Here is a 13,628-nt window from a genome sequence, read left to right on the forward strand (position 1 = left end):
TTCAATAAATTCTCTGAAAGTGCAAGGCTGGATTGTCTGCATTTTGCACATAGATGGGTGGGGACGGGTTTGCTGAGGGAGACAAGTTGAAAAAAGTACAAGTATAGTCGTAAGCCAGAATCTTTCAATTAAAATCCATAGAGTAGCCTATGAAACACAAACGCACACGTTCTATCGTTGTTCCTGTGTTGAGTCACTTACTCATATACAACTCTGGACTGTTCTAATCTTGATTGTTCAGTCAACACGGAATGCATTTATATAGTGCTTTTCTACTCATAGAGCACTCAAAGCTTTACAGATGAATGCCTCAGACATCTACCTATTCACATACCGATGGCGGCGGCTACTATCTAAGGTGCCAAGAAAGGCGCCAAGAAAGAACAAAAGGAGATGACGCTCACAAGCCAGTCGAATACCGTGATCACGCGAAGCCCTGCGGCTACTGTGGAAACAAGGCCCATGGCAGGATGGACAGTTGCCCAGCAAAAGGGAGGTGCTAGTTCTGCTGATTCAGTGTCCAGACCTCAGCTGCTGACACCTTCAGAGCGGTGCTAGTGACAGACCCTAATAGTCATGGGTTTCAGCCCCCTTAGTTGACACGCCCGCCTCCCGTGTCCGAGGATACAGATTTTTTGACTGGTGCTGAGTTGTGCATCTCACAACACAAGTCACATGAGCTGTGTTACAACACAACCACGCCACGCACTCACCTGGTCCCTGTTGTTGGACCATCTCAGAGAGGTCCTGCAGGTGGACGAACAGCACCAGGCCCCCGGCGCCGAACAGCAGGAGGAACCAGAAGGAGCAGGGCAGACTCATGGCCGACACACGGACTCTCCGCCGACCCCGCAGGACGTCCCCCACCCGACACTCCATCCAGCACATGCTGCGTCCCGGCCGCGCTTCGCCGGCTTACCTGGGGAGTGAGGGAGGTGGAGAAGTGATGAGTATCTATGTATGATCACGCACTGTTATCAGCATGGGATCTACATCATACAATCTCACCACATGATTTGCAAGTCAAAGAAGTGTTTTAGATTTTATAATTCAATTAATCTATATAGCACCAAAACAATGAAATGTTCTGCTTTACAGAGTACAGGGCCTAAACCCCCTGTATATGAGTGGGCACACACAATTGAACACACACACACACACACACACACACACACACGGGCGCCTGCGCACACATATACAGAGTCTATCACAGATGTAAGACATCACTATGTCAGACATCTCTCTCTTCTGATCAAACTGAGGGGCCTCTCATCGTCAGGAGCGGCCCTGCAAAGGCTGGTTGAGTACAAGAAACTTTCAAAGCAATCCAAAGTACAGTGAGTGATGCACTTCCTTGTATACACTTCATACATCACTTGCATGTAGTCAAATTGGGTCTGAGTTTAGACATCTGGTTTCTATCACAACTGAAACCAGACAGATTATCTAGACCAGGGGTTCTCAAACTATATGGGGCCAGGGATCCCTCATAGGGCAGAACATTTTCCAAGGACCCCTTCATAATCTCATCCCAAATTAAACCATATAGGCTTATAGCTATTTGTAATGTTATATGCTTTTGGACTAACCCTCTAAAATCATATAGTACTAATATCACAAGAGTTTTAGATAGTCATTGTATTACATTTGGCATTACTTGACAGTATGTAGGATAGATTTTTTAATGATCGTTTTGTAAAATGTGCAAAATAATGAATATATAATTATTGTGAAGCAAAATAATGTTTACCTCACATAAAAACATATTGATGGAATAACATTTCACTTTTTATCTAAGCAGATAACAGCAGTGAAAAAAATATTTTTTATTTTATTTTTATATATAGGCCTAGGCCTATACATACATGTCTTTGGAAATAGGTACACCCTTGACAATTCATCAGCACTAACTCTGTCAATTGATGATATACCTATAGAGCAGGTCACCAAAACAAAACAGTTGGGAGTCAAATTGGATAATCTGCTTTCTTGGTCAGATGAAATTGATGATATTCTCACAAAAATGGGGAAAGGCATTGCCTGTGCAAGAAAAAGTATTGGTTATGTTCCTTCCAACATTATGGCTGATGTTTTCAGCAGGGGCGGATCTAGGTTCCCACTTTTGGGGGGGCTAAGCCCCTAGATAAAAACCATTACTTTTCCTGTGACCCAGTAAATGTAGGGGGGTCTGGGGGCGTGCTCCCCCGTAAGACATTTTTGAAAATATCCTTTTAAATAGTGTCCTCTAGTGGGTTTTAGGAAGAGAAATTAACACATTTAGATTTAAAATATGGCACAACAATAAACATATTGAAGACTGACATCATAGGTGCTAATTATACTGTAGCATGGTAGGGATTTGCAGCTCAAGTGAGTAGGTTAACGTTGTAGGCTAAAGTTCACTAGCTAGTTATAGCTGGCGGAGCTACTGAGTAGGGTAGCATACCCACAGGATCAATGAACTGGCATGATAAAAGAGAGCCATGAAATCTATGATTTACTTGTGATTTAACCATTTAGTTTATTTTACTATTTTAAACTTCATGTGCTATACCTTTATATCCAGCAGCTGATTATGGCAGCTTTCACCAGCTTGGGTCGGACAGTCGATCCAAGGCTGTTTACTAGACGTTATCACCGTCTGTCTGCACGCTTGCGAGGCTGACTCACGACCAAACAGAGCCGTGCGCTTGCCACCACAATCACAGGCGGGATTCCTGTGCTACTCGAGACTATTTTATTTCTAACTCTAAAAATTAAACAAAATAACTGCACTAAGACGGTGTGAATTTGACGATCTCAAAATAAAATAAAAATGGGGGGGGGGGGGGGGGGGCTAAGGAAACTTTTGGGGGGGCTGATACGCCACTGGTTGTCAGGTTTATTGCTGTCACATTTGGAGTACTGCCCAGTCGTTTGGTCTAGTGCTGTCTGAAACTTCAAGTTGCACAAAACAGAGCAGCCAGATTAGCGTTAAATAGTTTTTTTTCCATACAAATGTCATGGAAATGCACCAAACGTTATCATGGTGGAATAAACTGCCTTTAGACATGAGAAAGAAAGAATAGCGCCACATATAAGAGGTCATTAAGACGTCGTTTTTTAAGAAGAGATACATGAGGATTTTTTGGGCTATCATAAGTCTAATTGTGTTTTGTTAATTTCTCTTGCGTTTTTGTAATTTTGTTAAGTACGTGTTGAATTTTTTTTCTATGTGTATTGTTTAATGTATTCTCTTTGTATTACTTGCATTACTGCAATGTTTTTTCTCTGTATAACCTGAACTGCTTTTACTTAAATGTATATTCATGACGGACCCCAGGGAGACTATAGCAACCACTTTGTGGAAGCTAATGGGGATCCAAATAAACAATAAACAATATTTATATATTATTATATATTCTTTTTTTTTAAATATACCATAGCGAAATAGTGTTTACCTCACGCATGCATGGGCCTATTGATTGGATAACATTTTATAATTCATCAAATCTTTAAACAGTGGAAGACAATAAGCAAATGCAAACAACACTGATGTATCAGACAATGTACTGTTGAATGTAAAGAATTACATTTTAAGAAAACCTTAGACCAACCTAAGAAAAGATCTCCACCGGATTGATGAACGCCTGAAAATGTGTTCGACACTGCCAAAGTGTCCGTAGCTGTGCAATGAATGTTAAATTGAACGCGCAGTCTCATGCAGGGCCAGCCCTAGTACATTAGGCGCCCTAGGCAAGCTTCACTCCTGGTGCCCCCCCCCCCCCCCCCCCCCCGCCGAAAAATAGCTTTAATTTTTTCCAAACGATTTTCTGCGAAAACGGAATTGCAACTTTCAGACGGTATTTTGTCCTGTAAGGCTGCATTTCTTTCAAATAAACACAACAACGATCGTAACGATGAACAGACATTAATTAAATAACAAAATCGCTGAGAAAATGTCACATCTGTGCTGAACTCCGCTCCGGCCACGCCCCCCTGTTGACTCACACACACACACCTCCACTACAGTCTGTCACATTCACTCATCTTCCCAATCGCCTGCAAATAATGTTTTTTTAGTCTTCTAATCTGTTGATGGCTGGTAAACAACAATCTTAGAAGGTCTGGGTCACTTGTGGCACATATTATTCACTCATTCTTCCGAAACGGAATAAAACTGAATTCACCTAAATGTGAAAAGGAAAATTCATTTTTTTCTACAAATTTCTACAGTAAAGTACTGCACCTTTATTCATTGCAAGAACAAGAGTGCAAGATCCAGCAGGTGGTGCCAGATATTTTAAAAGTGAATCTAAAATTATATAACAAAAGTATATATTTGTTAAATGTAGCTATTATGTAGTTATTAAGCATTTTGGTGTATTTGGACAGCCTGACATACCTTTTTTCATTCCAAGATGCATAGCTCTTGATTAGTTGAATCATGTCTAATTAAACTGGCTAGCTTGCTACACCAAAACTAACGTTGTTATAATTACTCAAATTTCAAATTCATGACACAACGAAAATGATGCAAATTGTGGTACAACTGAACTTGCACTATGTTTTGCTAAAGATAGCCTGATGTTTCGACTGAATGGCAATAACAAGGAACGTCACACGTCACTGGCTAGCTAGCGTTAGCTAACTAGCAAGATTACATACAATCCATTCGCTAAAGTTGACAATACAACACTTGGATTTTCACCAGTATTCCTCACTTGTTGACAAGTTGCCGTGTTTGTCTTTCTTAACAGGTGTGCTATGCAACGAGTAAGATATTTGTAGTGTTGTTGCACTAGCTATTGGATTTATGAGTGCGCCCCTGGTGTAATTTATGACTGGCTGGCCCTCAATTTTTTTTTTGTTTTTTTTTATAATTATTTTTATTTGGTATGAAGGTAACAGAAAATTTGATAGGGTACCAAAATGTACAATAGTCACAAATCATTTGGGGAAGCATGCAGTTTTACAAACAAAACCATTATTTTTAGCTATCTTCTAATAATGAATGCTTCCCACACCATTCAGCAAAGGTGGCCCCATCTATCCCCACCCCTTCAGTTCTACCTTAGTTTCAGTTCTACCTTATATCCCTCTCATCAAGCCCCCTATCCCACACCCTCCCCAACCCACTAACCCCCTCCCAGACCTTTCCCTCCCCCATCCCCATCCCCATCCCACAACCCTCAATACATAGTACACTCATCCACACTCATCCACACTCATCCAACATTTGAAATAAATACATACATACATACATGAATAAAACCCTCAATGTTTTAATCATGTCTTTTTTCGTATAATGTATAATAAATGGACATATCATTTTTGATATACCCGCCTCTGTAAAATCCTTAAAGAACTATGTGACAGGGAGTAGGAAGGCTTTCAATAATAAGGTACATATTTTCCTCTTAACTCCACTAAAGTGCCCGGGGCAATTCTGGCATTCATGAAAGTTTTCTTATCTGGGATTCATTCTTGGCTAGGAACAGGATTTACCTTTCTCCTTGGCACGTTTCCCTTTTCTTCCTTTCTTTTCTTCTTGAATTGCACCCCGGATGGCTTTTGCCTCTTCATTATTTTTTTCCTCGAAGTTGCTTGGACTAACACACTCTAACCATACCCCTCAATGTGCTAGAATGTTCTGTTAAGGTACCTACCCCTTCCTCTTTTGATTTTTGGCTCATTTTACCCTCATGTTAGATTTTTTTTTTAATGTCAAAATATTGTTTGGAGATATAGAAGGGGGCGCAAAAAACTCTGCCCAGCAAAAAAAAAAAAAATTATTATTATTTTTATTTTTATTATTATTTTGCTGGGTGCAGTTTCCTGTGAGGGACGCCCTAGGCAACCGCCTATTGTCGCCTGTAGAAAAGACCTGCACTGTTCTCATGCACCTGAATTTTCATACGGAAACGCATCGCCAGCTCCTATAAGGGCATGCAACTAAAGAGACGTGTGCACAATCCACAGACTCCACAGGCAACGCGAAAGCAACTTCAGACTGGTCAAAATCATGTCAAAGCGGAAAGCGAGCACCGGTTGAGTAAACGCAGACCTAACTTCACTGGTGGTGCAGAGGTGGAGGTACTGTTGCAGAATGTAGATGTGTCCATTTTATTCCACTATGGCTATATCCACGCGATTGAGTTCAGCGCTTATTTATTTAGCCTATTCACTGCCATTTGCAGTGTTCGTGTAGTGCTTTTATTTATTTTAAGACACCACGATGCCTCTGTCTCGTTATCTTGACTATAAATGCGAAACATAATTGTTAATGATACAAATATTATCCTATTTGTTATTATTATAACTATTTAAATCTGAGGATGTCTGTAGAATTGATGTGAACGCAATCACCAACGATTTCCCACAAATTCAGCCCTTAAGAACAATCTGGCCGATTTACCACTGCTATTTAGCATTCTTAAATGTCGTAAGAAACTTCGTAAGTGGAGTTAAGAAGAAATGTACAGCCCTAAAGATCAGATGGAGAGAAAGGAGAATGGAGAGAATGTATTAGCAGGAGAGAACAAGAGCGAGGGGGAGAAAGAGAGAGGGGGGAGAAAGAGAGAGGGCATGCACGCACACAAAAGTTTCTTGTACTCAACCAGCCTTTGCTGGGCCGCGCCTGACGATGAGAGGCCCCTCAGCTTGATCAGAAGGGAGAGATGTCTGACTTAGTGATGTCTTACATCTGTGATAGACTCTGTATAGACTCTCGGCGCGGCGCTGCAAAGGCTGGTTGAGTACAAGGCACTTTTATTCACAGTGCTGGGGATGCATCATCAAAGCAATCCAAAGTACAGTGAGTGATGAACTTCCTTTTATATATTTCATACATCACTTGCATGTAGTCAAATTGGGTCTGAGTTTAGACATCTGGATTCTATCACAGATTGTCTAGACATGGTACAATTTGTTCCATTATGTGACGTATAGTAAATGCTTAGACCTGAAATTCCCAAAAACCTACTACACTTCCCACAATGCAAGGCATCTTGAGCAATATAAAAAGAAACTGATAGAAATATGATGACAATATCATCCAACAGCAAAAACTTGTTTACCATTTATAAAAGCAGACTAGTAGATTCAGATGGAAAAAAAATCTCTTAAAAACACATCAATATTTATTTTAAAGAAGGGAAAGTCTTTTGGTTATATTTCTGTAAATGAAACATAATGACAAAAATACTGAAAATGGAATAACAAGACAGCAAAAAAGTGTCTGTGAGCCAAAATAACTGCCAACTGCAAACACAGGCACAAAATATTTGTTATTGGCGGCACAGCTACCCTGGCTCATTTTCCTTTTCAATACAGACAGATCTCATGACGTATATTTAGTGTGAACTGGCCACTCAGTCATCAGCTTTTGTGGGAGACTAATTCGATGAATCAGATTTCAGGTCTGTGGCATGAAGGGCCATTCAATAAGATAATTATAACTTTAGATTAAAATTTGATGGACAGTTGAAACTGAGGCATGTCGAATCAGAGTCATTCTGCAACCAATTATCTTTATTTATGAAAAGAGGTGACCTTTGTGAGTAATCTTTGTGAGCAAAGTCTGAGAAACTTTCAGTGAGAGATAGAGAGGATGATGAGATTGAAAGAGAGATATATGGAGAGAGAGAGAGAGAGAGAGAGAGAGAGAGAGAGAGAGAGAGAGAAGACCGACAGAGAGGGAGATAGAGAGGGAGGAGAAGAGAGGGAGAGAATAGTAGTAGATTATCCTGCTGTTGTTACTGCAGCTACTGTTTTTGCTCTGAATGCTGTGGATTAAACAGACTACCTCCCTCACCTCTCTGGCCTTTCACTGTGTCTCACTCTCGCTTTCCAACACACACACACACACACACTTCGTGATAATGACCAGTTCCACCTGGGGTGCAGATACGGTCTCTGCACACTTGAACATGTCTCAACAATGCTGGTTTAACACCAAACAGTGGGGATGCTCTTCCTCCTATGTCGGGTGGAGCTGTGAACAACACGCAAGGCTGAGCCTGCAACACATCAGCCCTACTTTTAGATCTAACGAGCTAGAGGACAAGGATCCCAACACGTATAGATAGCCCTGTAAGAAAAAGGACGTTTCTTTAGTGGTTGATGCAACAATCTGTCTTTATTCCAGTAAAGTGCAGTATCGAAAGCACGTGGAACAGATCTGAACCACAAGCATCTCCACCTTATACGAGTTGAGAACCACCTCAGAGGGTCAGAGAAACCTGATTATCATATAGAACAACAAAACGTTGTCGTAAACAGTATAACTGAGGTGTGCGTGACAGAGGGCCATATTTCCATTGTTCTGTTCAGTGGCGGCTCCTGAAAAAATTCTCAGGGGGGGCAATTTTTTTGATAATTAAGGCGACCCACTCGGTAAGTACCTTAAGCAGGACAATTGTATCTATTTGTTGTGAGCTGATTAACTCATACACCAATACCTTTTTGTCCAGTAGATAGCAGCACACAACAGAAAGATTTCCCCTCTAGCTACATAAGTTACAGGTGGAAAGCTATGGAAAAAAGTTGCCTCCATGAGCCTTCAAAAGAAAAAGTGAGGTGGCGCCACAATAAATTGTCCCACTTGTTCATTATTCACATTACCAAAATGTTGTATGATGTAACATAGCTTAACAGGACACACGATATATCCTGTAACAACATAAATAAGGCGGCAACATAAGTCAAAACCAACGATATTTATTGACTAATCTTTACAAAAGCAAAATAAGTTATGGCATTGAAAATAATGCAAGTAGCATGCACGGTTTAAGATGTGCCGGTTCTTGTTCACCTCATCATTGTGGCGGCGTACTGCTAGCCTGTATTCCTCATCCAGTTGAGTGGCAATGTTCACCCTCCCAAAACCACAGAACTTCAGACAACTGTCTATGTGTAGCTTCGCCTGCTCATGTTTTTTTTACTTGGAGCAACCTGTGGTCATGCATCTCTCTCCTCACCAGAAATAATGGCAAGCATGGCCTTCTTGGCGAATCCTTGATGGAACGCCAAAGTTGCCACTTGGGAAGGCGGCATAGCAAAGAATCCGTTTTTTTCTGATGCGTAGCCCAGTAATCTTGGACGTTACAATCACGGGTCACGAGAACCTTCTTGTTCTTTAACGATCTTACATAAATATGTAGGTTATATTGAGTAGAATTAACATATCAACACAATGGCATAATTCAATTATCCACAGGTCTGGAGGAGGGGGGGGGGGGGGTTGAGGTAAAGCAGGGGGGAGAGTCAGGTCCAGATATGTGTCAGGGAATTATTTCACCCTTTGTATAAGGACTGTATTTAAACCTCAGTTAGTAAGACACACACAACCAAGAATAAAATCAAGTAACAGACATTTACTCTGGCCCAGAGGAGAGTAGTGGTTTCGGAACGCTGTCCCCACATACTCTGCCCCTTGAGTAACTTGCCTGACCATTTATTAAGAAAATCTCACAGAACAAAGACAATGACACACCCATGGCTCTGACTTCCCGTGCCTGGTTCCAAAAGATAAGAATGTTTACCTAAGACCCCCAAAAACCCTGACTATGGGTCTTAGGACAATAAATCAGTCTTAACCTAAACATTTCATGACAGTCTGAATTCCAAGCTTCTCTTCCCACAGTTTCAAACTTCCTTTCACAGAACAATGGAAAGAGCTTAGTCCTCCATTTAACTAACTAACTAATATCAAACTAAACCACATCATGATAATAATTAAAAAGAAACATTTCTTTCACATTTCCCTCCTGTTTATCATGAAAACAATACTAGTCTAAACATCATTAAACTAAAGCATCATCATCTTGATGGTTCCAGACAACAGTTCACAGTGAGACAGAAGTACATACAAGACTAGACATGAGAACTTAGAAACATGTAGAAATACACATCATAAAAATACAAAAAGTATACAAATTGCTACAATAGAGAACAGACTTTTCAACACCACTTACCACCATGCACCAATGTCACCCAGACAACCAGATTTCACCACGGAACATTAACCACTTTGTCTTGTAATAAAGCATCACATAACAACCTTCATTTGCTGTAAGGGTTCAGTCACAGAGACACTATGAATTTAATCCAATATCCAAATACAACAGATATCAGTCACAAAACTCCCCCACTAGCAGCAGTGAGTAAATACACTAACTAAGTTGGCATTAACAAAATCCTAAACTATAGTTAAGGGTTTCCATTCTTAACATGACTTTTCTACTCATAGGGCCTGAAACAGAAACAAAATAACCTTGGAGCTGGTGGTCCAAATCTTTTAGTCATCAGCACATCAGTCCCCCACACGCTGTCATGCTTCTCAACAGCAAATCTCTTCTTACGAGATACTCTGCCTGCGAGATAGCACTAACAACACAAAAATGGTCCATGACCTGGGCGGGGGCGCTTACGCCACCCCAGTGTGGAAGAAGATGACTGTACCATATACTACCACACAACCACAATACCTCTCTCACCTTAGGGGTACCCTTGTCAGAGTGGCAATGCCCTGCATTCCAACCTCAACATAAGGACCTGTTCCCAATGGACAGGGTACGACGTTGGCTGAGGAAGCAGTGTTTGATGACAGTATAGCAGTATCGATGACAATTTCATTACACTGTTTCCGTCTCAGAGAGCCTACTCTCGTTGTTCCTCTAATAGAAAAACACATTAGGAATATGGAATGGACTGCCACTTAAGGTGACAGCTAGGTTGTGGCATGTTTTTTAGTTCTGCTAGTGGGTGGGTATTGTTACACAGATCCTGCACCTGGGTATCGTCTGTATCATAAAATGGCTTACTGTAGCCCCAGTTGTCTGGGGCACACTTCTCTCCAACACAGATCATTGCTTGGAATGAGAGTAGCTTTGATTTAAGTCTAGGGTGAAAGTAGGATGTTGGCATTAAGGTACATACATAGCAATTGGTCCTATCAAGTCTGTTCGCTTGCAAAGATGCATATCTATACCATGAATTAGTAAAATACAGATGAGTAACGTTCCCCATGGTCTAATTTTCCCCATATGAAATCCACCTCTTATGGATTCTCTCAATTACACTTGTAGAGGACCATAGACCCAACATTACCCCTGAAGTAATCATTAATAGTAACAGTTTAAACATTGTTTTACCCAAGTTATATAATGTATACAGAAAAACAATAAACACAAATAAACAAGAAAAACAATAAACACAGATACACCTCTACTATGTTGACCAGAATCTCTAACCCTCAGGGCGCTCCCTGGAAGTTAGGTGACGTTAAGACGGAAAAGAGCTATATTTCTCAACCCCCTCAAGTAGGCACGAAACCCTACTCAACGCTAGTGGTGCATCCTAAAAAAAATGATGAACGAAGTTTACAGTGTGACAGATGAATCCAGGTGGAGCGTTCTGCAATTTTAACGGCAGTGGGGGTAGACAGTAGCACTCCCCCCTGTCGTCAGACCAGCTCTTTCATTTGATGATTTTGATGAACACCCAGTCACCTTCACCTTCACCTGGCCTTGTATCTGTGGAGACACAAAAAAAAACTCGAACAGTATTTGGTTCTTTACATTTCCTAGTTTGTAGTATAATTTGTGACACACCAAAAGTTGGTCTTATTGTTTTGCACAGTGCTTTTGCTACTGTGAAATTTAATTGAGTTATGCCGAATACATATCTCACATTTCATACAAAAAAAATTTTTTAATAGGTTTTTAATCCATATGTTGTATAGTGCTCATGTACTATGCTAACCATTCCCCCAGTTGATACATAAGTATCACCATGACTCTTAATCGCTGCCCATTTATATAAAATCACACTAATATGTGTAAGTTGACAATTCTTCTCATCTCCTCTCCTTTTAAAATACAGCGTGTGTGTGTGTGTGAGTATGCACAGAGGCCAGAGCCCTCTGTTCCCCCTGACAGCCCCCACCCGTGTGCTTCTCTGTCCGTCTGAACAGCCAACCACACAGGCTTGTTTAAAAAGTCGAAGTTGCCGTAAGCGATTTTACGTCTTAAAAAACAATCTACAATAATTCCGGGCTATGTTAGTCACTCAGTACTTTGGCACATACAATAGCTCACAACACATCACAATCTCGTATTTCCACTTTTCTCTTGTTATGCCCTCTGACGGCGCACTACTAAGGTAACGAGAGAAAGTTTAATATGATCTTTTTCGTTTTATGTGCGTCGCGCTCTCAGCAATTTGAAATGCTCTCTCTTTACAGATGTTACACAAAATACCTTCAAGTAAACTATGCCAACAACTGGTCACTTGCTTATTTTAGTTTTAAATATCTATTTAAAACGTTAGGTTCCGATCAATAATCTTGCTCCAATGACTGAATGCCCACATCAACGCAACTAAGTTCGTCATTTCATCTATCAGGTTCACACCCTGAATAAAAATACACGGACATTTGCGATTTACCCCACAGGACTTGACCTATCATCAAACCGTCAAATCTTCGTTTAGTCTCGCTTCGGAGCACCAAACAATCTCTTAATGAAACAAATGAACTCGTTTTTGCAAATACAATTCTTGCAACACTGGAATTATTTCCATTCATTACTATAATATCTATATATTTATAGCACTCTGAGATTCTTCTGAATCCCACTCCTTTATTCTTCATTATAGATGCTACACTGCATTTCGTTGTCTCAGTACTTGTACTCTGTGCAATGACTATACAGTTGAATCTAATCTAATCTTAACTCCGGGCCTCTACCCCTGCGGCTATTCATGCAATTCGATTATTTGGATAGAGATTTTTTAGTTGATCAGACCAAAATTCCTCATCCTCAAATCGATCTGCACTTGTATTATTTTATTTAAGCAGTATCGCCATCATTATCATATAATGATACAATGATAATTAGATGATACACAATGATGATCACAATTCCAATGTGTCCCTTCCCCACCTGTGCTGTTAAATCAGCCACAGTCACTGGTGGCTATTTCAATGAGACACATGGATTGCGCGCGTGCGCAGTGTCTGTCTATGCCAGTATCTCAATTTCTCATTCACAAATGCTCAACTCTATTTATGTCTTTACATAATTTCTAGTAACTCCCCCTTCACGCACTTAAGACTAAAAAGTGCGTGCAAATGAACAAAGCAGATAAAATGTATAGAGTTTTCACGTGGCCACCGTAAAAAGCTCTATAGTTTATCAAGCCTGCAGTTTTCCCCTCTTTCTCCACAAGAATAACACTTATCCTCACTTTCTTTTAATCTTCTTCTTAACTTTCCATTGACTTTCTTATCCTCTCTCTCTCTCTCTCTCTTAAAACCATCTTGCCTTCTTACTTTCCTCAAACCATCTCATATTCATTAATTATGGTGAGTTTTTTTGAATTAAGCAAAATACTTCTCTTGAGTCTATGAAAAATATCCGGAGGCCGAGCTTCTAGATTGATAAATCAATCCGGACCTCCCCGGGAGTTTGTGCTCTCAGATAGTTTCCAAAGTTTTAATTTTGCTTAATTTCTTTCTCCAGGCACTCTCTCATTCACTCAGGTGTACACCTATTCACACTCCCCAATCCCAGATTAGGGTAGAAATATTTCTGTGAGGTCCCAGACCTCAAGAGATACCCGATCTCTGTATAGCTATTTGTCTG

The 13,628-nt window shown here is 40.4% G+C and overlaps 1 protein-coding gene across 1 annotated transcript in view; it reads right to left on the minus strand.

Moving 5' to 3' along the window:
* The window catches only part of LOC105892639 (carbohydrate sulfotransferase 8), a 167,811-nt gene that overhangs the window by 116,635 nt on the left and 37,548 nt on the right, over positions 1 to 13,628 (minus strand). The window contains exon 2 of the mRNA XM_031569119.1: positions 714 to 919. Coding sequence (XP_031424979.1) covers positions 714 to 888 — 175 coding nt within the window. The 5' untranslated portion in view covers positions 889 to 919. The remainder of the gene's footprint in view (positions 1 to 713; positions 920 to 13,628) is intronic.

Source organism: Clupea harengus, chromosome 6 (assembly GCF_900700415.2).
Source record: "Clupea harengus chromosome 6, Ch_v2.0.2, whole genome shotgun sequence".
Classification (NCBI taxonomy): domain Eukaryota; kingdom Metazoa; phylum Chordata; class Actinopteri; order Clupeiformes; family Clupeidae; genus Clupea; species Clupea harengus.